The 26,037-nt window shown below is 35.9% G+C and overlaps 2 protein-coding genes across 10 annotated transcripts in view; one reads left to right on the top strand and one right to left on the bottom strand.

Annotated features, from left to right (window-relative positions):
* LOC138694294 (ubiquitin-like modifier-activating enzyme 5) overlaps positions 1-26,037 on the top strand; it is a 63,446-nt gene that overhangs the window by 31,486 nt on the left and 5,923 nt on the right. For all 4 annotated transcript variants that reach the window (XM_069817846.1, XM_069817847.1, XM_069817845.1 and 1 more), the window contains 4 exons: positions 15,712-15,847; positions 19,708-19,904; positions 21,107-21,293; positions 24,439-24,566. In XM_069817846.1, the coding sequence (XP_069673947.1) occupies positions 15,712-15,847; positions 19,708-19,904; positions 21,107-21,293; positions 24,439-24,566 (648 nt within the window). The remainder of the gene's footprint in view (positions 1-15,711; positions 15,848-19,707; positions 19,905-21,106; positions 21,294-24,438; positions 24,567-26,037) is intronic.
* Positions 15,383-26,037, bottom strand: part of LOC138694297 (transmembrane protein 41A-like) — a 65,974-nt gene continuing 55,319 nt past the window's right edge. For 5 of the 6 annotated variants that reach the window (XR_011330891.1, XR_011330890.1, XR_011330887.1 and 2 more), the window contains 3 exons: positions 21,080-21,324; positions 19,689-19,853; positions 15,383-15,859 (listed from right to left, as the gene is read on the bottom strand). The gene's annotated coding sequence lies outside the window, so the exon portion shown is untranslated. The remainder of the gene's footprint in view (positions 15,860-19,688; positions 19,854-21,079; positions 21,325-26,037) is intronic. The other variant, XR_011330888.1, reaches the window with a different exon arrangement.

Genomic DNA, 26,037 nt, shown 5'->3' on the forward strand with positions numbered 1-26,037 from the left:
CATTAATTTTAATGTATATTTTCTATGTGTCATATTCCATGACTTTATTGTGAAAATGATACAACATGACACACGAATACATATGAGGGGGTCAGAAGCAAAGGGGTACAAGTGACATTTCTAACATGACACACGAATACATATGAGGGGGTCAGAAGCAAAGGGGTACAAGTAACATTTCTAACATGACACACGAATACATATGAGGGGGTCAGAAGCAAAGGGGTACAAGTGACATTTCTAAGAACATGAGTTAAGTGCATCTAGGGCAAGTTAAAACATTTAAAGTTTTAGTGGAAAAGGGATACATCTTTTAACCACATCACACACCAAAATTGTAATAAAAGATTTAACGGAATTTACGAAATCTTAAGTACTTTCAACCACATTTTCTCACATAACTTAAGTGCACTTTGCTTCTGACCCTCTTATATATAGTGGACTCTTTGTAATTCGAACTTGGATACTTTGATTTATTGAGTTAATTCTAACAGAAGTTTATTCCTAGGGTGACCAGACGTCCTCTTTTATCCAGACATGTCCTCCTTTTTAGGCCTTTGTCTGGGGTCTGGGCAGATTTAAAAAAAATCAAGAAATGTCCTCCTCTTCGTAACTTGTATGCCTATTTTTTTTTTTTTTTAATTATCTGATTTGACGTCTTTTTCAAGTAATTTGCCTGTAGGTGGCAGCAACATCTACGAAGTATTCTTTTTGCAAACGACCATAATTACAAACTAATATTAAATTCACATTTTTGTGCGGTCTTTTTATGTATTTTGATAGAAATTTATAGTTCTCTTGGCTTTCATATATAGTTAACTGTGAAATCATTTTATATTATTAAATTTTATCATAAGTATGCTGTAATAAAATAGTTATTGACATAATTTTAAGTAGTGTATAATATAGGCCTAAGCCTAAATCTAAATATATATTTTCTGTCCTCTTTAATAATTATAGTTCCCTTGACTTCCATATGTAGCTAACTGTAAAATCATTATTATTATTATTATTAAGTTTATGGTTTATTTCATAATGCTCGCAACTGCAGAGGTTATATCAGTGTCACTGGTGTGCCGGAATTTTGTCCCGTAGGAGTTCTTTTACATGCCAGTAAATATACTGACATGAACCTGTCACATTTAAACACACTTATATGCCATCGATCTGGGCTGCGTTCGAATCCGTTGCAGATTTGATCACAGCCCAGGTCGATGGCAGCACAGAAGGCCAGCTCTATACTGACTATGCTACCCAGGCCGACTGTACATAAATGTTTTGTAAGAAAATAGATATTGACGTGTGATTTATAGTATAATATAGGCCTAAGCCTAAATCTAAATACATATTTTCTGTCCTTTTTTTTTTTTCGAACAATGTCCTTTTTTAAGCTTTGTGTCCTCTTTTCTATCAATGTGAATCTGGTCACCCTATTTATTCCCCTTTAAATTCCTATTGAAGCAAATGTTAAAAGTCATATGTAATTTGAATTTTCTAACCTTTTATTTGCAAATTCGAAGGCAAAATTTCATTAATTCAAAAAGCAAATAAGTACGTCAATGCAATAAGCAAATCCAAGAATTTCAGTGATGGACAGAAAGCTGACAGAATAATGCAGTTTCAACTGGTTTACAGTTATCCAGAGACAGCCCTGGGGATATTAAAGCTTTTGTGTGGTGGCATGCAGCATTTTTCCTCTCCACAGTAGTGTAGGGTTGCCCACCTTTGTATGTGCAGGTGTTATGTCCCCTTCAGTGACCTCTACAATTAGTCACTCATTTGTAAGAACAAACAATTTGTGAAAATCTTCTTAACAGTACTGAAGTTAGTGACCAAAGATCCCACAGAGCACAGTTGTCAGTTGTGATTTGTCAGTATAATGTTGTTGTTGTTGTTTTCTAATGCAAGGCGTTTGACAATAAAGTCATTTGACCTCTTGCACTCCAATATTTTTCAAAGATATTATCATGACTAGCCACTGAAGCACAGATTTTGAGGTGTTCCGAATCCATTTCTTGGTTTGAGTTGCACAATGGGCAGTTAGGGGACTGATATATTCCAATTCTATGCAGGTGTTTGACCAAACAATCATGGCCTGTTGCCAATCTAAATGCAGCTACAGATGATTTGCGTGGTAAATCGGGAATTAACTGTGGATTTTGATGCAGAAAGTTCCATTTTTTCCCTTGGGATTGAGTTATCAAATTTTGTTTGTTGAAGTCTAAGTATGTAGATTTAATAAATCTCTTCACAGAGTAATACGTAGATTTAGTAACAGGTCTGTAAGTAGCAGTGCTGCCCTTCTTTGCTAAAGCATCCGCATTCTTGTTTCCCGGGATTCCACAATGGGATGGTATCCATTGGAATACAATTCTTTTATTGAGTGATAATAATTGAGAGAGTATTTTAGTTATTTCTGCTGTTTGAGATGAAGGTGTGTGTTTAGAGACGATTGATAGAATAGCTGCTTTGGAGTCTGACAATATAACTGCATTCCTAAATTTATTGATGTGGCATAGAAGATTCCTGAGACTTTCCCTTATTGCAATGATTTCACCATCAAAACTTGTTTCATATCCAAGAGATCTATAAAGTGAGAGGAGACAGCACGTAACATCTGCACCGGCACCTTGTTCTCTGGAGATCAAGGATCCGTCGGTGTATAAATGAAGCCAGTTTTGTGGAGGGTACCTAATATTAATTGTCTCTAAAGACAATTGTTTCAGTATTTCAGTGTTTACTTCTGATTTCAGTATTTCTTCTGTTAAATTTAGATTATATTCTATATTTAATAGAGTTAAAGGGTTTGGTTGTTGTATAATGTTGTTCCCAATGTCAAAGTGTGGCTCGTACACTAGCTTATCATAAAAAAATGTAGATGTTCTAAAAGAAGTGGAAGGAGGTGTTAGGAAGAAAAGTGACCACTAAAAAGAATGGAATATTGCCGAACACATAATCAACCTTTATTAAAAATAAAGAAAAATTATGGTGAGCTGGCATCTACAAGGTGGAGGAAAGAGAAGGAGAATTTCCTGACATTGATGAGTGTAAGTGGTTTAAATAATCACTTGAGTGCAACATACTAATAAGTGGCCCGTTGGTTTGTGCCAAAGCCGAAAAATTTGCTGGAAAATTGAACTTCGAAAACTTTGAAGCAAGTTTGGGTTTATTTACCGGGTTTAAAGAAAGATATGGCATTTCTTTAAAGAGACACGTGTGGTGAAATTGCTTCAGTTGATGTATAAAAGATAACTAGTGGTTTCAGGATTTGTCTGAGCTCATTGAGGGTTATGAACCGAAAGACATATTTAATGTAGATGAAATGGGATTTTTTTTCAAGTGTATGCCGAATAAAATGTTCACTTTTAAAGGGGAAAGGAATCGTTTTCAGCTTGCACTGTAGGACCATGCATAAAATACAGTAGGTTTTAAGATAAGGTTCAGCGCATATTAATTGTTGTTGTTGTTTTCTAATGCCAGGCGTTTGACAATAAAATCATTTGGCCTCTTGCACTCCAATATTTTTCAAAGATATTATCATGACCAGCCACTGAAGCACAGATTTTGAGGTGTTCCGAATCCATTATAATTATTTATTATTATTATTATTATTATTATTAATTATTTTTATATATAGTAATTTTGTTTTACTGATTTTCATTAATAATGTACGGTTTTTGTTAATTCGAATTTTAGATAATTCGACCTTTTTTCATATCCCCTTGGAGTTCGAATTAAAGAGAGTTCACTGTATGTACACGCACACACACACGCGCACACACACACACACACACACACACACACATTATATTGGTAAGCCTCTGGTAAGATAATTGTTATGTATTAAAATAGTTATTTTTTTATTATTTTGTTGAAATAAAATATTTCTATCCTGTTTCTTATATATGTTTAGCAATCTTTTTTTCATTCCAATAAACATTTGCATTTATTTAAATGTCCGCTCAGGTGTTATGTGTCTCTCCTTAGAAGGAGTTCAGAAACCCATAATTCATTATACTGAAATTGTATGCGAAAAATGTATAAAAATATTCTGGTACATTTCTATATAGTAATAGAACTTCACTTTGCAAAATGAATTGAAGAACAATGCAGTGTGATTTATAATATTGAAAAAATTATTAAAACAAAAAAAAAAAGTAAATATTTTTTCTGTTAATTTTGAGACCTTAAGTGTTGGTTACTCTTTGATGTTTTCAAATGTGGTGTCACCTAAGGCACTGCTAGATTTCAATTGTAACATGGAGGGGAGGTGCGCTTGGAAAGAAAAGTCATTCCTGTAATGCAAACGTAATAGACGTGGATGGTGACTAGCAGGAATAAATTTTAATTTTGATGTGTGAATAAAAAATAGCGGGTAAATTTTTCTTGGGACCTTCTCAACAGAACCCACTTCTGCCGTAAAGCTATGATATACAAAACCCTCTAGATTTTATTTTTTTCAAAAGTAGTTGTACTAATAAAATGTATTATAGATGTAGTTCTGAAGTTACCACACAGTATGCCAATTTAAGTTTCTAATATCTGTGTGTAGATTGAACCTATTTCCTGATATCAGATTTTATACTTTTTCAACTACTCGATGTATTAGAGAATATAACTTTGACAAGTACCAAATTTCACTTTCTGGACTGAATTTTAAAGGACAACCAGGTGATTTCAAGATGTATGTAACTAAACCGAGGGAAGTATTGATTTCATGGTAGGATTGCTGCCTTAACCTCTGGCTAGAATTATCCTTATAAATGAGAAACTTACAAAAAAAAGTGGATGATCTTATAGCTTTAAACAACAAAAGAATAACAATTTTGACCAATTAAAAAATTTATATAAAATTACTTTGTCAAGTGAAACTAATGTGGATGCTGTCGAAATAAAAAAGAACAGCTCCCCATTTCAGTCTTCATAGTTGATTCTGTGCTTCCTCTTCTTCCAGATGTCGGTCCCTTATCATTTTCATCTGTTTATAGAATGCTAAAATAAAAAATAACTAGGAACACATTATGTACAATTTACATGAGTATGTCTTCAAACTGTCCATCTTCCATGCTGACGCATGCTCCAGCACAGTGGTGTAATATGTCTTTAGTCTTCAGGTGCAACATTCTCTGTGATTAAAATGCAGGACCTTTAGCCTAGCAGTGAGTTGCTCCACATTTTCCTGTAACTCTCTATATGCTAACTCTTTGATATGAAAGAATACAAAAGGATTAAGTCTGGGGAACTAGGTGGCCAGAATCTAGACTCTCCTCGATTTAGCCACTCCTGAGGTAAATGTTGGTTTCCTGCAGGTCTGGATGCTGAAATTTGGTGATGCATCATCCTGCTGATACCATATCTCAGTGAACAGCATAGGGCACCTTTTCTAGCAGCAGACATAGCACTTCCGGAGAAACAGAGTGTATATCTTTCCAGAGAGGGATTCTGACAGGAAATATGGGCCAATGAGCTCACTGTTTATGATTTCAGCCTGTTCTTCCAGCGAATCTGATGTCACTCTTCTTATATGACATGTGTTTTTGTGAGCCCGAATGTGAATACTATATCATCAGACCACAAAATTGCTCTCTCACCTGCATAGCTACCAATCATCTCCAATATTCCATATGACGAGGATACCCATCTGCTACAATTTGGTGGACTGATGTGTAATGATTGGGTAGCCATTCATAAGAATATCATGCACTATGATTTACACCACATGTCATCCAGATCATCGTGTATTTGAATGACTGAACAGATGTATGTAGGAATCAGGAATGTTTCCAGTTCGTGCAACTGAAGGTGGAAGATGGGTGTGCCGATCATTTTGTCGTACTCCACAGTTAGAGGGATTTCTGGCATCCACAGCAGAAGGTAATGCCTTCAGTACACAATAGGGTGTCTTTTATTTTATTTTAGTAGGTTATTTTACGATGCTTTATCAACATATTAGGTTATTTAGCGTCTGAATGAGATGAAAGTGATAATGCCGGTGAAATGAGTCTGAGGTTCAACCCCGAAAGTTACCCAGCATGTGCTTATATTGGATTGAGGCAAAACCCCGGAAAAAGCCTCAACCAGATAACTTGCCCTGACTGGGAATCGAACCCGGGCCACCTGGTTTCACAGCCAGACATGCTAACCATTACTCCATGTGGACGGGTATCTTTGTGCATAAATTTTAATAGTGATACATAAGCTATTGTGACATCACCATACTCATCAATGATATACTCCATTGCTCACCTCTTATTACATGCAGTTCTTTACTTTCTATCTGTCGAAATACTGGGTTTTACTGATCTCATATTAGAGAGTTCTTGCCACACTGGTTTTCTTTTAGGTAAATTGTAAAGTCACATGATCAGTGTTTCTACGCATGCATCACATTATCATTACTGGAAATCGTGATACAATGATACGACAAACCCATTCATTTTTCGTGAACAGAATGATCCAGGAAAGACTAGGTTTCAGTATTACTGCGTGAAGTAATTGCAACTAATCGCTATGAAAATTTAAATCTATGGAAAGATATTTATGAGAAAACAACTGCAACTGGAAAACCTTTCTCTCTGCGAGCCATAAAATGATAATCTTATCAAACTATGACGGAAACATGAGAGTGCAAATGTACGAAAGTAAATATAAATGTAAAATATAAAATCAAAATATTTCCTTAATTAAAAATAAAATTAATTTAACGTACAAAGCTAGAAACAAAACAGCTTCACAGCAATTTTAACAATGGTCTTAGCTTATCACATTATGACATATTAGGTGTAATATAATATAACAATCACGATAAATGTGAAATATGTCCAAATTTAATCAGAAAGAAATAGACTGTCAGTGGATTCAGTGAAAAATGTATTATTGATCCAGTTTTATGCACACTCCTCGGAAAACAAGGAGCTTTTAAGATGATCAGAAGTTCATCAAAATACAAGTAATTTGTAAGGTAAGATTAATTAAAGGAAGCTAACACTTAAAATAAGTACTGCAAGCTTGGCTTTTGTATTAATGAGTTCATCTGACACTTTTAATCATTGAATAATAATGATTACCAATATTATAATATATCTCGGCATACTTTCTGAGTTACTGCAAAATGTAGGTTACTTCTGTAATCTGGTAACCCTACTCATGCCCGTAGCAAGACGAGGTAGCATCACAATCTAGTATATACAGTCACGAAACTCAATACGTAGTAAATATCCATCCATAGTTAGTTGCTAACCACTAGGATCGCTAATATCGCCTCATTACAGACAATGTAAATAGTACCAGCACAGTCTTTTGTTTTAGCACCCTCACAACTCAAGCTTCGTGACTGTATATACTAGACTGTGGTAGCATCATTGGGCATGGTCACACAAGGTACATTGCCTAGCTACTAATAATATTAGCATTTGGCTGTGGCTTATACTCTTGTTACAGTAAGCATTTGAAATTCTGTACTTGATGCGGGAAAATATACATAGATGAGGTGAGATCTGGCATGTGACCAGTGTGATAGATGAAAAAATGAGCTATCAGAAAGAGAATTTGTTTCATGATGGTTAATATTATACGAATCTACTGACGTGGAAGTTATATCAGAGTACAATATCTTCCCCCTCCATACCGATTGGTATTGTAGTCATGGCACATAAGTTCATAGGACAAGTCTTGCCTCCTCTACTGTATGTATTCTACGTCATAAGTCTATACAAGTATCTATTTCTTGGCGAATATTTAATGATGTTAATCGGTGATCATGCATCATCAGTGCGATTTTAGGCATAAAAGATCGACTATTGATCAGACTTTTTGTATTCTACAGATATTGGAGGAAAAAATGGGAGTATAAGAGTACAGTATATCAGTTATTCATAGATTTTAAAAACGCATATATGACTCAGTTAAGAGAGAAGTTTTATATAATATTCTTATTGAATTTGATATTCCCAAGAAACTAGTTCAATTAATTAAAATGTGTCTCAGTGAAACTTACGACAGAGTCCGTATAGTCCAATTCCTATCTGATTCTTTTCCAATTCACTGCAGACTAAAACAGGGAGATGCACTATCGCCTTTACTTTTTAACTTCGCGCTAGAGTATGCTATTAGGAAGGTTCAGGATAACAGAGAGGGTTTGGAATTGAACGGGTCACATCAGGTGTTTGTCCATGCAGATGACGTGAATATTTTAGAAGAAAATCCACAAACAATTAGGGAAAACACAGAAATTTTACTTGAACCAAGTAAGGCAATAGGTTTGGAAGTAAATCCCGAAAAAACAAAGTATATGATTGTGTCTCGTGACCAGAATATTTTACATAATGGCAATATAAAAATTGGAGATTTATCCTTCGAAGAGGTGGAAAAATTCAAATATCTTGGAGCAACAGTAACAAATATAAATGACACTTGGGAGGAAATTAAATGCAGAATAAATATGGGAAATGCCTGTTATTATTCGGTTGAGAAACTTTTGTCATCTAATCTGTTGTCAAAAAATTTGAAAATTAGAATTTGTAAAACAGTTACGAGGCGCAGGACACCAAAATGTGCATGACAAGGAGCGCAGTGGGAGGCCAACCATCATCACAGACGACCTTGTGGAGCAACGCACCATCTGCTTGCTCATGACATTAGGCCCATAGACCTGGCACAGCTGATGATAAATTTCAATTGGTGCTATGCCCTGTGCCTTCAAAAACTTTATCACTGATCGCACTTCACATGCGGCGGGAGCTGGAATAGGAGCGTCCATCTTCAACCAATGAAACGAAGCTACTGAGAACACTCTGGAAGTTCCGCTAGCACATGCACCATGCCAGGACATTACTCTATCACGTACACGCAGTCTCTTCGCGCAACATATGGTTTGCTAGCTGTGGGACGAGTGGGAAAGTTACTTTATGGACACGCCTCGTATATTATCGGTTATTCTCTATGGTTGTGAAACTTGGACTCTCACTTTGAGAGAGGAACAGAAATTAAGGGTGTTTGAGAATAAGCTTCTTAGGAAAATATTTGGGACTAAGAGGAATGAAGTTACAGGAGAATGGAGAAAGTTACACAACACAGAACTGCACGTGTTGTAGATTCTTCACCTGACATAATTAGAAACATTAAATCCAGACATTTGAGATGGGCAGGGCATGTAGCACGTATGGGCGAATCTAGAAATGCATAGAGTGCTAGTTGGGAAGCCAGAAGGAAAAAGACCTTTGGGGAGGCCGAGGCGTAGATGGGAGGATAATATTAAAAATGGATTTAAGGGAGGTGGGATAGGATGTTAGAGACTGGATTAATGTTGCATAAGACAAAGATCGATGGCGGGTTATGTGAGGGCGGCAATGAACCTGCGGTTTCCTTAAAAGGTATAATCCAATTTAATGTTGCCAAGTGTCATGGCGGACGAGCGCAAGGCTACTGCGTGATTCAAAATTATGCATGTATGCATGGCAGCCAACTACACTATTTAGCGATGAGAGAAAGGCTGCAATCATGTATTTGAAAAGCCAATTAGTTGTAACTATGAAATAGTGGACGTAGTTTATAGACAAAACACCAGAGTCGCATTCATACGATGCATCCAGCTCAAGAAAACCGTGCGACAAAGGAAGTGTTCACGTAACACATTAATACCAGGGTTCGATTCCCCCATTAAAGTAATTTCGTGGAACATGTAAGAGAGAATAGCAAATTATCGTAAAATTAGAATATTTAAAGGACCACTGCCAGGACAGAGTATGGACTGAAAAACGGAGAGTGAACTGAGAGAACAAAGAGTGGACTTCGGGGACAGAGAGTGGCTTGAGAGTTCATAGAGTGTGGTGGGGCAGAGAGTGGAATGAGAGGAAACCAGAGCCTTCTTTAGTTACAAGCCGGGGCCATACGTCGGCAACACTGTAATTATCTGTCACCCGGAGGCTGACCGTACAGTATACGTGTTTGTGCTAATGCCGATTTCCAATGTAAATTAATGTTACAATATAAGTATGTGTCGATGGAATTATGTTTGCGGTCGTACCAAACGTTAATTGTTGATGTATTATAAACTAAATGCGTCTTGGTGATAAAAAAACAAGACAATAAATGAAAATAAATTATTATTATGTAGTTCGTAATCTAAATCAAAATTATGGTGGAGGTAAGATGAGCTTAATTGATACCATGGGAAAGTGTTAAGTGAACTCTATATGGGTCAGTATTTGACATTGAAACATTCATTCATTCATTCATTCATTCATAGTGTTCTGCCCAAGGGCAGGTCTTTCACTACAAACAGAGCATTCTCCAGTCTTTACTATTTCCTGCCTTCCTCTTTGTCTCCTCATATGATCCATATGCCTTAATGTCGTCTATCATCTGATATCTTCTTCTGCCCCGAACCCTTCTCCCATTCACCATTCCTTCTAGTACATCCTTTAGTAGGTAGTTTCTTCTCAGCCAATTCCTTTTCCTCCTCCTGATCAGTTTCAGCATCATTATTTCTTCATCCACTCTTTCCAACACAGCTTCGTTTCTTACTCTGTCTGTCCATTTCACACGCTCCATCCTTCTCCATATCCACATTCCAAATGTTTCTATTCGCTTCTTAGTAATGTCCATGTTTCTGCCCCATACAATGCTACACTCCACACAAAGCACTTCACTAGTCTCTTCCTTAGTTCTTTCTCCAGATGTCCGCAGAAGATGCTCCTTCTTCTATTGAAAGCTTCATTTGCCATTGCTATTCTCCTTTTGACTTTTTGGCAGCAGTTTGTGTTATTGCTTATAGTACACCCCAAGTATTTGAAGCTGTCCACTTGCTCTACTGCCTCATTTAGAAATCACAAGTCTACCTTCTTTACTTTTCTTTCTATGACCATGGTTTGCGTCTTGTTGGCAATTATCTTCAGTTCATATTGCTCACAGCTGTCATTTAGCTCCAGTAGCTTATCCTTTAGTATTATCTTACAACGCCATATCAGCAAACCTTAAACACTTTATTCTTCTTCCTCCTACTATCACTCCTCCCATGTTCTGAAAACAGTTCTTTACTAAATCCTCCAAGTAGATGTTGAACAGGGTACGTGATAAAGGGTATCCTTGTTGTACTCTTCTCCCTATTTCACTTCTGACATTTTTTCTCCTTTGACTCGTTTCATTTGTAGGTTATTGTAAAGCCTTTTCTGTTTCCAATCCACTCCAATTTTCTTTAGGATCCCCATCAGTTTTTTCCAATCCACGATTCAATTATTCTAATTTTATATAGGATTCAATCAAGGATACAAATATAATGCTCTTTTCTAGATAACAACGTACTCATTTTTAAATGTAAGTAAACAGTTTTTGTATTCATTTTTAAATGTCAGTAAACAGTACTTGTATTCATTTTTAAATGTAAGTAAACAGTACTTAGAATGTTACAAGTTTTAACACACTTCACAATTGATTTGATACAAACCTTCTATACTAAGTTCCCATTGCAATTTATTGTTACACTCCAATATTCAGAATCTCAATGGTGGTGGTGATGATGATAATGATGATGGTGATTATGGGGATAAAATTTTTATCTACCAAAATATAGGCTATAATAAGAAAACAATGTCAGTACTAGGTTGTGCATAGAAATCCTAGCCGTAAACAAATCTCAAACCAGTATTAGGCCTACATCCTTGTTTCTCTTAACATTTAAAAACATAGAATTAAAAGTTTTAAGTCAAACAGTTCCTTTTCAGAGTGGCAGTTGCTTCTGCCTTGGAGAAATTAATACTACGAGGGCTATTCATAAAATAACATCATTTTTCATATAGTGTGCATAACAACAGAGACAGTGGCACCACTCGTGCAGTGTAGTGTACCTTGAAGCAGTACGCGTCGAGCAGCAGTAGAGTCAAGGTCGTGTCTTTGTTCCTCTCTGAGTCACGTGCTGTCAAAATGTGTGCTGCAATCGTAAGTCCCACCAGGTGTGAGATACGTTCTGTAATAAGATGTCTTGTGGGCAAAAACTGTAAAGCTAGTGAAATCCAGCGCCAACTTTGTGAAGTTTATGGGCCAGACGTAATGACTGAAGGTGGTGTAAGACAATGGTGCCATATTTTCAAAAATGGGCGAAACAATGTCCATGATGAAGAGATAAGTGGTCGACCGAATATCGTGAATGCAGATCTGATTCCTTTGGTTGACGAAAGGGTTAGAGCAACCCACAGGTTCACAATGTCGAAGCTTGGTGACAATTTTCCACAGATTAGTCATACTCTGCTGTACAAAGTGATTACCGAAGATTTGGGCCACCGGAAACTTTCTGCCAGATAGGTGCTTAAACTCCTTTTTGAGGAACAAAAGGTTCAGCAGATGGGAGCAGCACTGTCCTTTCTTGAGCGTTACGAAAGAGAAGGTGATGCTTTTCTCGATCAGATTATGACAGGAGATGAGACTTGGTTGCGGTATGTGAATGCAGAAACAAAGCTTCAATCAATGGAGTGGGGCCATACTCAATCCCCGAAAAAACCCACAAAGTGTCGTCAAACACTTTCCACGTGGAAACTCATGGCAACTGTCTTCTGGGAGAGAAAAGGAATTTTGCTAGTGGAGTTCTTGGAGAGGAATGCTACAATTAACTCTGAGCATTACTGTAACACACTAACAAACTCGAAAAGGGCCATTCAAAACAAACGTCGTGGCATGTTGAGCTCTGGGGTGATTTTCCTGCATGACAACGCCCGGCCGCATGCAGCGCGTCGTATTGCAACCAAACTGCAAGAATTCAACTGGGAAGTATTGGATCTCCGTCCCTATAGCCCAGATTTGGCTCCTAGCGATTACCATCTCTTCATGCACATGAAGACGTGGCTTGGCTCGAAACGCTTTGACGATGACGAAGAGTTGAAAACCAGCGTTGTAGGTTGGCTTCAGTCGCAGGTGGCCGAATTCTACGATTGCGGAATTTCAAAGCTCGTCAAACGCTACGACAAGTGTCTCAATGTGACTGGAAACTATTTGGAAAAATAAACTAGAGTGTATACTTTCAAACGTATTGTAACCCAATTCTGTAACGTCATTCACAAATTTGTAAAAACTAAACGGAAGTTACTTTATGAATAGCCCTCGTGAAACAGTAGTAGATAAACCTCCCGTCTCAGTCTCACGTTCGCACACGTTGGATTTTGAATTTGGTACTGCATATTAAATAGTTTGAATGCGAATTCTAGACCAGCCAATCAGAGAAAGGCATTGATTGGATTGAACATTTCAAGATTGCACAATTATGTAACTGCCCACTTTCATTAACCCCATCTCTCAGGGAATTATCGGAGTTAACTTGTGTGGATTTTGTTGTTCATAATAATTCCACAAAAACAAAAACAAATATAAAAGAACCGATAAATTTATGAGAAAACCGATATATTATACGATATATTGAATCAAAATTTCGATATCGATATATCAAAACGAAAATATCGGGATTTCGTAAAAACCGGTGTATCGTTCCCATCTCTAGTTGCTAGACGTACAATAATTTTATTCTATTCATACGATAGTTTTGCCATTGGCATGATGTAGTCTACTAATTACTATTGTATGCAAAACATAAAATACTGTATTTTTGGCTGCAATGAAAATTTCAAAATTTTCAAATTACATAGTATATAACATATCATTACAATCAGTATTAATGTATAAAAGTACTACAAGGGATTCTGCATTATAATTAGTAAAGGGAAAAGAAACAGGTATGCAACAAAGTGTGTTATGTTCGAGCTTAGATTAACGAATTACATGCAAGGTAGGCCTATTAACTCCACTGCCTGTGTAAGGTTCATAATATAGGCCTACTTGTTTCATCTGATTGAAGTTCTGACTCATATGTACGTCTATCATCAGGCAGTACATTTCACTAAACAATATTTGTCAAGAGAAAGAATTATTGTTTGTAGGTATACATCTTACTGCCCGTGTCTCACTTCCTGAGCTGAGAACTCCCTAATGCTTATAGCCACACCTCTTAGGTCTGCTCGGACCTTCATAGTAGCTACAGCGAGCAGCATGACAGCATATTACACGTGCTGAAAACATTATCCTATGCCATTGCAGGGGTCTTTACTGTTTATAATACTGGAGACTCTAATCACGATTACCACTATCGCTATTATCTCTGATGGCGATTGTCGAAAATGTATGTGCACACTAGGCCACTCTTCGTTCAGTCTGGATCATAGAGCAGTGTTTCTCAAAGTATGTTGTTGGGGTTCCGTGAGCCTTATATGATTTTAGATTTCATTTTATACTTTTTTTTTACTTGGTTATTTAACGACACTCTATCAACTACTAGGTTATTTAGCGTCAGTTGGATTGGTGATAGCAAAATGGTATTTGGTGAGATGAGGCCGGGGATTCGCCATAGATTACCTGACATTCGCCTTACGGTTGGGGAAAACCTCGTAAAAAATCCAACCAGGTAATCAGCCCAAGAGGGAGTATTTATATATAAATGTTACGAAAATATAAAATATGAATCAATAACAACACGAAACCACTAATGATGATGATGATAATAATAATATCCCAATAATATGCGTAATAATAATAATACCTATTTATTATTAAAATATAAAACGGAAAATAATATCACTTTCATCACTGTATGTGTCCACTAAAACAAAATACCGAAACCGATCGAATGCAGAAGTAGAAATAAGACTACAACTTTCCGCCATAAAACCAGACTGCAGGCTTAAAAAGCAAATACATTCGTCCCACTGAACAGAATTATAGAGATACTAGCTTTCACTTGACTGTAAATTATTAAACACTAATAAAATATTACAAGGGTTCTACAGTTACACTTTCCATTAAAAGGGGTTTTGCGGAGGAAAAAAGTTTGAGAAACACTGCCATAGGGGAAAGAGTTTACGGATGTGTACACACAACCGTGATCGAGATTAGGTCGATACTCTCGAGTAGAGACTGTAGTCTACCATTGGTATTAGTGTTTAGTTACAGGAATTGATGAGTAGGGCATAATTTGTTTTGTGAGGGGACAGCCGTGGTCCATCTATCTCTAGATGCATTATATTATTAATATACATATAATGCAGTATCCTAAATTTCTATAAATGTACAATAGTTTTTGCAAAAATACTCTAGTTTCGGATACAAAGTGAAAGGTCTCAACTGTTAATTATACATAGCAACCGAGTTTCATTAGATGCATTCTCCAGTTTTTGTGACCTGTCTCTCCTCTGTTAGATTTCAGTGTGTTGTGAACAAGATATCAAAACACTCTAACCAGCATCATATCCATTCAAATACTTGGTGTCATGTTTTACTTTTAGTACCTGAAAATCCGTTCCCTGATAATTACTTCACAAGAATAATTTAATTATAGTCATTAGAGATGTATAGATAAAAAAGAGACTTTATTTTGTGTGAAAGTTAATATACACAACAACTGAAAATACACAAATTTTGGGCCTTAAAATATCTAGGGCCCCACTTGTATAAGTAATGTACCAGCAGCCACTGCGGAAATAAATCAAAAGAGAACTTTTTCTGTGAAAGCTTTCCTTATTTGTTGGCGAAACACATATTCTTTTGGAGTAAACATACTAAAATATTTATTGTTCTTAAAAATGTATCACCCTACGTGAACTTCAGTCTCAGATTTAATGACAAACATGATTAGTTTCACATATTTTCCTGTATAAGAATATTATTTTTATGTTGTAGTCGACTGATGGCTTTAAAGAGGATGGGAATAGTGGACAACTATGAAAAAATCAGAGATTTCACAGTGGCTGTGGTGGGAGTTGGTGGAGTTGGCAGTGTCACTGCAGAGATGCTGACACGCTGTGGCATTGGCAAGGTAAGATTCCATCTGAAAAAAAAAAAATGAGTCATTGCATACATACAATTAAGATAAAAAAATTTAAATTATATTTTGAAGGATTTTGTAGACTTAAAAAAAAATTATAAATTTTATGTTAATCAGTGAAAAAGGAAAGTTTGGACTTGGCTTTGTAATCCTGAAGATGGCATTAGTAGGGGCAGAAAACAGGTAGTTCTGAGAGGGTGAACAAAGAGTTCGACATTTGTTGTATGAAACACAGGTGATTAGATTCAATGTTTTGCTGTACAGAAAATGCCATATTTACTTGTATAATAGATACCACCATGTAATGGATGCACTTCCAATTTTTCCTTATAAAATTCATAGAATAAATTCTAGACGAATTTCATTTTTAACAAAGTTTTAATTTGAAATCATAATGTTGAATGCATTGCTTACGTTTACCTTCAAATTTAAAAACAATCAGTAAAAACTCTGATTATGATGTTCTTTTTAAGATATACAAATCAGACTTAACAACTAAAATCATAACATAGGAGCACTGCAGTTCAATCAGTTGTTTGCCAGCTAGCAATGTTTCAGTAATGAATAAATATTCAAGTTATGCAGCGAGTATAAAGTTCTTTTTTCTTCATCCTCTCGCATATTTGGTCAGTGGCCTGTTAAGATCTCTCGCAGCGTAAAATGGGTCTTCCTAGAGATCTTATGCCCTCAGGATAATAATTTAAAAGTTTATGGGGTATAAGGGATGTTGATTGGTCCATTCTTTGTACATGTTGTTTCCAATTTTTCCTGTAGGTCTATATGTCAATATATTTGATAACAGAAGTGATGTGTAATTCTTGTAGTATGTCTACATTTGTTCATTTAACCAATCACGTATGACCTACTGTTCCCCTTAAACATCTCATTTCACTAGCTACCATTTTAGACCTGTCACATTGAATTTAAAGTTAAAAGTGATTAAATTCGCTGAAGAACACTGAAACAAAGCGCTTCTGGTCGAGAGTTTACCGTGTTCGAGTGTAATGTGTGCAAATGGTGGAAACAAAAACATGCCCATTCAGGAATTCCTAACGATTTTTTCATTGCATAAAAGACGCGCATTGGATTTTTGTTGCAAAGAAATCGGAGAAGGGGAAGAAGAATACATCTATTATGTGCGTAAATATGGTATTTGCTTTCGATTGAGAATAACTTTATTACTGTTTTATATTAATGTTAAAACTAGGGTTCTCAGAAACATTAGAAAAAATATGGAACATTTAAAAATTTAGCTTTGGTGTGGTATTTTCCATTGCGCTTATTCATGTTGTCTTTGAATAGAGTAAAACAATACAATTAAATCAAATACTATTATTGAAAATAAAGTACTTAAAGGATAAAATGAACAAAATGTATCGAAAATGTAGGCTACATCTTACAAAACAGGTTCACACCTGAGAATACAGTGTTATAAATCTGTCATTCGTACAATCAAGGTGTCCACTTCAATATGCAAAAATAAATCCCTGACTTCACCATGACTAAAATTTTATATTTCCCTGATTAACCAGAGAATAACAGTGTAAGTGTAAAAACATGATAGAAAACAAGTGACATTATGTCACCCCAAAAGTTTTGACTCCGATTTTAGGAATAGTCATTACTTAATATGTGTGTCCAGCTATAAGCTGATTACATAATGTCTACGATGAATTAAATATGCAATTTTCCAGAGCTGTGGATTGGTGAGAATTTCATGTATAGTCCCGTCGCTCTACTTTCCAGCAGCCAATCACGTTGGAGGTCGGCTACATTTAAATGTGTGCGTCTTGTGATTCACTGATGAAGACGTTATTCATTTCTTAAGGCTCAATAAATACTTAATATAATCGCCCGCCATTTTTGCTCTTTCGTTGGCGTTCGCAGAAAGCACACGAAGACGTTATTTGCCACTCAATTATTTGTTGAATTACAGTGCATTTGATTTATTATCATAGGAGCTACGACATGATAATGTTTAACAGTGTAGCAAATAGATTCCTTGTCTGATAGCTCAGCAACGAAAGAACAAAAATGGCGAACGATACTACCTACTTAGACTTTATAGAGCCTTCACTTCCTAAGACTTAAGCAAAGAGGAGGAGTCACGCCAGGAATAACAGCATCGCGACTATAGTGAGTGGTTTTTCATTCTTTCCTGCAGTTTATGGTTGATGTTATTACAGTAAAGTAGGATGTGTGAGTAGTCCTTACTGAAGAGATTAGAAATAAGATAAGTAGTCCTTACTGAAGAGATTAGAAATAAGATAAGTAGTCCTTACTGAAGAGATTAGAAATAAGATAAGTAGTCCTTACTGAAGAGATTAGAAATAAGATAAGTAGTCCTTACTGAAGAGATTAGAAATAAGATAAGCAGTCTTTACTGAAGAGATTAGAAATAAGATAAGCAGTCTTTACTGAAGAGATTAGAAATAAGATAAGCAGTCTTTACTGAAGAGATTAGAAATAAGATAAGTAGTCCTTATTGAAGAGATTAGAAATAAGATAAGTAGTCCTTACTGAAGAGATTAAAAATAAGATAATTGAAGGCCACCAGCATAGCTCAGTAGGCTGAGATGCTTGCCTGCTGATCCAGAATTGCACTCGAGTGTGGATTTTCCCCATCCGTAAGGCGAATGTCAGGTAATATATGGCGAATTCTCGGTCTCATCTTGTCAAATATCATATTGCTATCACCAATCCCATCAATGCTAAATAACCTTATAGTTGATACAGTGTCATTAAATAACAAAAAAAAAAAAGAAAGAAAGATAATTGGAAAACATGCACTACTTAGCCATAATGAAATTGTTTCTCAAACTTTAACAATGAAAACCTGAAACAAATTTAAAAATATTGCATTCATATAGTCAAAGTGAGCATATGAATTTATTTGCGTCACATGCCTGGAAAAAAAAAATGCTACTATAACCTAAGTTATGGCTGGCTAGAGCATAAAATTTTCTCTTCAAGTTTCATCTTTGGGGAAACTTCTCTGACTTTTCAAGAATTGGAACGATATGCATGATTTTCTATGACTTCAACTTTCCTGACTACCAATGACTTTCCAGAATGTGGACACCCTGACAATACTTTTCTGAAAAATGACTGTCTTATAAATAACTGTTTGTTCTGAAACATGAAGTCATGAAATGCAATACAATTCTCCATGAAAAATGATTTCACAATAATGGATCCAATGCAACTGATGATGGAACCTATACATAGTTCTGTAACAGTACAGTTAAGTTCAAATACACGGTATGTTGTTTGCTGTTTAGTCAACTGTCCAAAGACAGGTGATACCAAGAAGGCACCACTTACGAGGAAACTAGACCAGGAGATAATGGGGTAGGGTGGCCAAATCCTTTCCCCCTCCATTGCATATGTCGTCGACTAGTTCGATTTCAGATGCATACAAGCATTTTTTTTTTATTTTACTTGGTTATTTAACGACGTTGTATCAACTACGAGGTTATTTAGCATCGATGGAATTTATGATAGCGAGATGAGGCCGAGGATTCGCCATAGATTACCTGACATTTGCCTTATAGTTGAGGAAAACCTCGGAAAAAACCCAACCAGGTAATCAGTCCAAGCAGGAATCGAACCCGCGCCCAAGCACAACTCCGGATCGCCAGGCAAGCGCCTTATCCGTCTAAGCTATGCCGGTGCCCAATTGTTCTTCCTCTGATACACATCGTCAAGTGAGATGTACTGCCTGGTAATAGATGTACATACCAGCCAGAACCTCAATCAGAGAAAATACACGTATAAAACCCAAAATTTTTCCTATAAATGCAATCACTAAGAAAGCTAAAAAATTTCATACCTGAATGTTTTTGTTGCAGCTGTTGCTGTTTGATTACGATAAAGTGGAACTCGCCAACATGAACAGACTGTTCTTCCAGCCACATCAGGCAGGGCTTTCCAAGGTGGAAGCCGCTGCAAGGACTCTCTCCTTCATTAACCCTGATGTCACAATGGAGACCTACAACTACAATATCACAACAGTTGACAATTTTCAAGATTTTATGCAGAGAATCAGGTTTGTACTCTTAAGAAATACACTGGCAAATCAGACATGAATGATCATTTTGTCTTCACATTGTGCCATATGCAGTCTACTGTTACTGTATTTCTCTATTGTTAGCAAGCAAATGTTTTATTAGGTATAGGGTTTATACGACCAAAAAAAAAATCTCTTAAAATGCTTTAGAAATAACAGTGATGACCTAAAAATTATCTTTGTTTTGTAAAAATTGACATATTAGAGAAGTTTTTTGCAATTATAAGTAAGGTCAAGTGGGGTAAGTGTGATCAGCTGTGAAATGTTGCTTCAAACTGAGGTAAAATTTTGTAATCATTGATGAAACATAGTGCATATCCTCACAATATTGCAAGATCTATTAGATTGCCAAGTTTATATAAAACAATGAATTTTGTATATTATCAAAGGATTGCATTTGAGATACAGTTTAATGTTAGCTATGAATACTTTGGACTGTGTGGACACTGAGAAAGATAGTTACGAGAATTCCTGTCCTATATTTTTTTGGCAGTAATAAGTTAAAATAGGATATGTTTATTAAATGTGAGAATTTAAATTTTGTACTGTATTATTCTGAGTGTGGCTTACATTACCCCTACCCTCTTATCATGTAGGAAAGTGTGACTTAAATACCTGGGGCAGGTATGATCCATTTAATACTTTATTATTAGCACAATTGCATTTTTTTACATACTATACTTAAATGTAACTTTCTGTTGTAGTACCAGTACTGTCAAAAAGTAACACAATTCAATCAAGACTTTAGTCTTCATTTTAAGGCTCTTAAATTTGTTTAGAGAACTTAAAACATTTCCAAGTCAGTGCCATTCTTCTATCTCGTTATCAGATCTGTTCTGCAAGGATAAAATTACTATGAACATTTCTTTAATGTTTTTTGGCGGACATATCTAGATTTTGTGGTCTCAAAAGATTATCAATATGTGAATGAATGAATTAATTAATGAATAGGTGAGGAGACTGGAGCGAAAGTAAAAGTGAAATTACAATGGCAGGCAGAGTAATTGTCTCATGCCTCCATGTTAATTATTGTACCAATGCACTTGATTACAACCAGGTACCCAGCTTTCAGAGCTGATATTTCTTTTAATCTCTAATTTATTTCTGTGGTCAAAGTATGAGCTTCTCAATGAATAACATATTTTTCATCTTACCCTGCTGGTTGCTTCTGATGTTGACAGCCATGGAAGCCTCACAGGCGGACCTGTGGACTTGGTACTTGGCTGCGTAGACAATTTCGAGGCTCATATGGCCATCAACTCCGCGTGCAACGAGTTGAATCAGCCTTGGTTCGAATCTGGCGTGTCAGAGAATGCTGTATCTGGACACATCCAATGTATAGTGCCTGGGGAGAGTGCCTGCTTCGCTGTAAGTGCAGGAATTGAGCTGGGAATAATTCCTTAAACAAATATAGAAACTTATGAAACTACATTTTATAGTTTAAATGCATGTATAGAATATACAGGGTGAACCATAAGTAATGTCATTAATTTCAGATATATACTTTGAGATATGTCAAACAAAAAAGTTTAATGCAATTTTGCTCGTTTTACTTCCTTTTTGAATTTTATATGAAACATTTCATAGCGTGTTTTGGGACAGCCATTGATTTAATTCTGAATGTGCTCAGTAAATTTAAGAGATCAGTGTATTATGATAATAAATGATTGAAAGAATTTGAGTTTTGTGCTTTAAATGTGCAGAAATTTGATTCGAACAAATGTAACAGTCAAATTCCTTTGCAGAACGAAAAGTTACTTACGGTTAAAAAAAAAGAAACATACACACACAAAATGATCATTCTTTAGCATTTCACATAAAAGCACAAGGAAGGTGCATTTTTTTTGTATATAAACCACAGTGTGTGTGTGTGTCTATTTGAAAAATGCTTTTTTAATTTAATTTATTTATTATTATTCGTTTATTATATCTTTTTGCTTTCAAAATCTGCCATGATACGAGGAAACATATTTTTAGTTGGAAAATGGTTTCATTCAGTAGATCAACTTAACAGCTTTCATATTACCCTAACTAAAATAAATTATTATTAATCAAAATATAGGGGAGTAACGTCAGTGAGAAGCCCATTACAACACAAGACAAATACACTAAATCCTAACTTCATGCATGCTCGCTCGGATGTGACAATCCTGCATTGAGGGAGAGCAATTTTGAAATTTAAACAATTAGCCCTAATCCTTTTCATACACATTTCTTACTAACTTGACACCCATAATTATGAGCAGTAATTTTTTGTAATTTTTTTTAGTTATGACAGAATGAAAGCTGTTCAACAGGTCTACTTACTTACTTACTTACTTACAAATGGCTTTTAAGGAACCCGAAGGTTCATTGCCGCCCTCACATAAGCCCGCCAGCGGTCCCTATCCTGTGCAAGATTAATCCAGTCTCTATCATCATACCCCACCTCCCTCAAATCCATTTTAATATTATCCTCCCATCTACGTCTCGGCCTCCCTAAAGGTCTTTTTCCCTCCGGTCTCCCAACTAACACTCTATATGCATTTCTGGATTCGCCCATACGTGCTACATGCCCTGCCCATCTCAAACGTCTGGATTTAATGTTCCTAATTATGTCAGGTGAAGAATACAATGCGTGCAGTTCTGTGTTGTGTAACTTTCTCCATTCTCCTGTAACTTCATCCCGCTTAGCCCCAAATATTTTCCTAAGCACCTTATTCTCAAACACCCTGAACCTATGTTCCTCTCTCAGAGTGAGAGTCCAAGTTTCACAACCATACAGAACAACCGGTAATATAACTGTTTTATAAATTCTAACTTTCAGATTTTTGGACAGCAGACTGGATGATAAGAGCTTCTCAACCGAATAATAACACGCATTTCCCATATTTATTCTGCGTTTAATTTCCTCCCGAGTGTCATTTATATTTGTTACTGTTGCTCCAAGATATTTGAATTTTTCCACCTCTTCGAAGGATAAATCTCCAATTTTTATATTTCCATTTCGTACAATATTCTGGTCACGAGACATAATCATATACTTTGTCTTTTCGGGATTTACTTCCAAACCGATCGCTCTACTTGCTTCAAGTAAAATTTCCGTGTTTTCCCTAATCGTTTGTGTATTTTCTCCTAACATATTCACGTCATCCGCATAGACAAGAAGCTGATGTAACCCGTTCAATTCCAAACCCTGCCTGTTATCCTGAACTTTCCTAATGGCATATTCAAGCGCGAAGTTAAAAAGTAAAGGTGATAGTGCATCTCCCTGCTTTAGCCCGCAGTGAATTGGAAAAGCATCAGATAGAAACTGACCTATACGGACTCTGCTGTATGTTTCACTGAGACACATTTTAATTAATCGAACTAGTTTCTTGGGAATACCAAATTCAATAAGAATATCATATAATACTTCCCTCTTAACCGAGTCATATGCCTTTTTGAAATCTATGAATAACTGATGTACTGTACCCTTATACTCCCATTTTTTCTCCATTATCTGTCGAATACAAAAAATCTGATCAATAGTCGATCTATTATGCCGAAAACCGCACTGATGATCCCCAATAATTTCATCTACGTACGGAGTTAATCTTCTCAAAAGAATATTGGACAAAATTTTGTACGACGTCAACAAAAGTGATATTCCTCGAAAGTTACCACAGTTGGTTTTGTCCCCCTTTTTAAAAATAGGTACAATTATGGACTCCTTCCATTGTTTTGGTACAATTTCCTTTTCCCAAATAGCAAGTACAAGTTTATAAATTTCGCTATATAATGCACTTCCACCCTCTTGTATTAATTCTGCTGGAATTTGATCGATACCTGGAGACTTGTACTTTTTCAGATTCTCTATCGCAATTTCGACTTCTGAAAGTGTGGGTTCGGGTATAAATGGCTCAGCAGTTTGTATTTCAATTTCGTCCCGATCATTTCTATTTGGCCTATGTACATTTAGTAGTTGCGCAAAATAGTTTTTCCATCTGTTTAGGATTGATGGAGAGTCTGCAAGCAAGTCACCATTCTCATCCTTGATCACGTTTACCCTTGGCTGATATCCGTTCTTAAATTCCTTTATACCCTTATATAAATCTCGAATGTTTTTATTCTTACTATTTGTTTCTACCTCATTCAGTTTTTCCTTCAAGTAACCTCTCTTTTTAATCCTAAGTGTACGACTTGCTTCCCGTCTTTCATTGAAATAATTATCTCTCTTCTCCTCAACTGGATCCTGTAAGAATTTCAATTTTGCCTGTTTCCTTCTTTCTACTACCATGCAACAATCTTCATCAAACCACGGTTTCTTTTTCTTAGTTTCATAACAGGTCTACAAAAATACTAAATTTCAGGACCCTAAATCAAAGTGTTTTCGAGCTAAAAATTTATTTCCTCTTATCCAAGAGGCTTTCATGCCACATTAAAAAAAATTACTGTGTATAGTTAGAGACTTGAAACTCACACAGAATATTAGCCACTTTCACCTTTGTCATATTTCTTCTCTTAATATATTATTGCTTCTGTTATGTTTTAGTGTGCTCCACCATTAGTTGTAGCCTCTAACATTGACGAGAAGACACTCAAAAAAGATGGAGTGTGTGCTGCAAGTCTACCGACAACCATGGGCATTGTGGCTGGATTCCTTCTTCAAAATACTCTCAAGTTAGTACCATATTTACCCGTGCTATGAATGCCCCCGCATAATGGACGCACTCCAGTTTTTCACATTAAAATTAAAAAAAAAAAAAAAATCCCTGCTCATTTTAAACAAAGAGCATTTTAATAATATTGATTGGATGCACTGCTTATGTTTAAATGCAGGTTTTTAAACAACAATACATGGTACCAGTGAATGAGGTAAGCCTAGTGCTAATAATAACAATAAAGTGTCTTGTCTTATTGTCGCTGTATTCACTGTTCTGTTTATACAACTCTGCTAATTATCGATCATCTTAAGTGCAACACAATGGATATATAAATTAGTCACAGCCCATATATCATTACATATTCTATTGATTATATCAGCATTCGAGCTGGCGCACCTTTAATACCTGTTTTTTTTTTTTATCACTAAAATTTTTCCCTCACATAAAGGACACACCCTAGTTTTTGTTATTAAAAAAAAAAAAAGTGCGTCTGTTATGCGGGTAAATACAGTATTGATCATCAAAGTTTGAATTATTCCAATTCAGAAACAAGTAAGTAAACTAAAAAAACTCCAAAAGGAAATAATATTTAAATGGATACCCAGTCATTGTGGTGTACCTGGAAACGAGAAAGTCGATAACTTGCAAAACAGGCAACATATTTGCAACCAAGACCTCTTCAAGTCATATCTCTATCCAGTGCTTTTGCTTCAGTAAAGTCTCATTTTATAAACCTATGGATCAACAATTGGCTCCCAGGTTCGATTCCCGGTCGGGACAAGTTACCTGGTTGAGGTTTTTTCTGGGGTTTTCCCTCAACCCAATATGAGCAAATGCTGGGCAACTTTCGGTGTTGGACCCCGGACTCATTTCACCGGCATTATCACCATCTCATTCAGACGCTAAATAACCTGAGCTGTTGATAAAGCGTCGTAAAATAACCTACTAAAAAAAAAAAAAAACAATTGGCTCTCTTCTGACAAAGGAAAAAATTTACAGTCTGTACAAAAGAAACCAAATGATCTGCAATGTACAAAAACTTGCCCAGATTATGTTCAAACATTTTTAACAAGAGCCAGGACAGGTCACATTGTCACACAATTGTGCCTACACCGATTTCACATTTCTGATAATCCTACTTGTCTGTGGTGTAATAATCATGATGGAGATCTGGAACACATTCTTCTATACTGTCCATCCATAGTCCACAAAAGAACTAAATTAAAATCATCAGTACCAGTTGCAGAAGACACAGCCCTGCAGTATATATTGACTACACCCTAACTCTGGCTACTAGCGACAGGCATGCATCTATAATGAATACAGTGGACTATAGTTGTTGTCAGCAAACAGCTGGATACATTAAGAAGATTGATTGATTGATTGATTGATTGATTGATTGATTGATTGATTGATTGATTGATTGATTGATTGATCAAAGTTCGATCCAGATTTCAGTACGAATTTTGTTCCAAAAAAACTACATA

Source organism: Periplaneta americana, chromosome 2, assembly GCF_040183065.1.
Source record: "Periplaneta americana isolate PAMFEO1 chromosome 2, P.americana_PAMFEO1_priV1, whole genome shotgun sequence".
Classification (NCBI taxonomy): Eukaryota; Metazoa; Arthropoda; class Insecta; order Blattodea; family Blattidae; genus Periplaneta; species Periplaneta americana.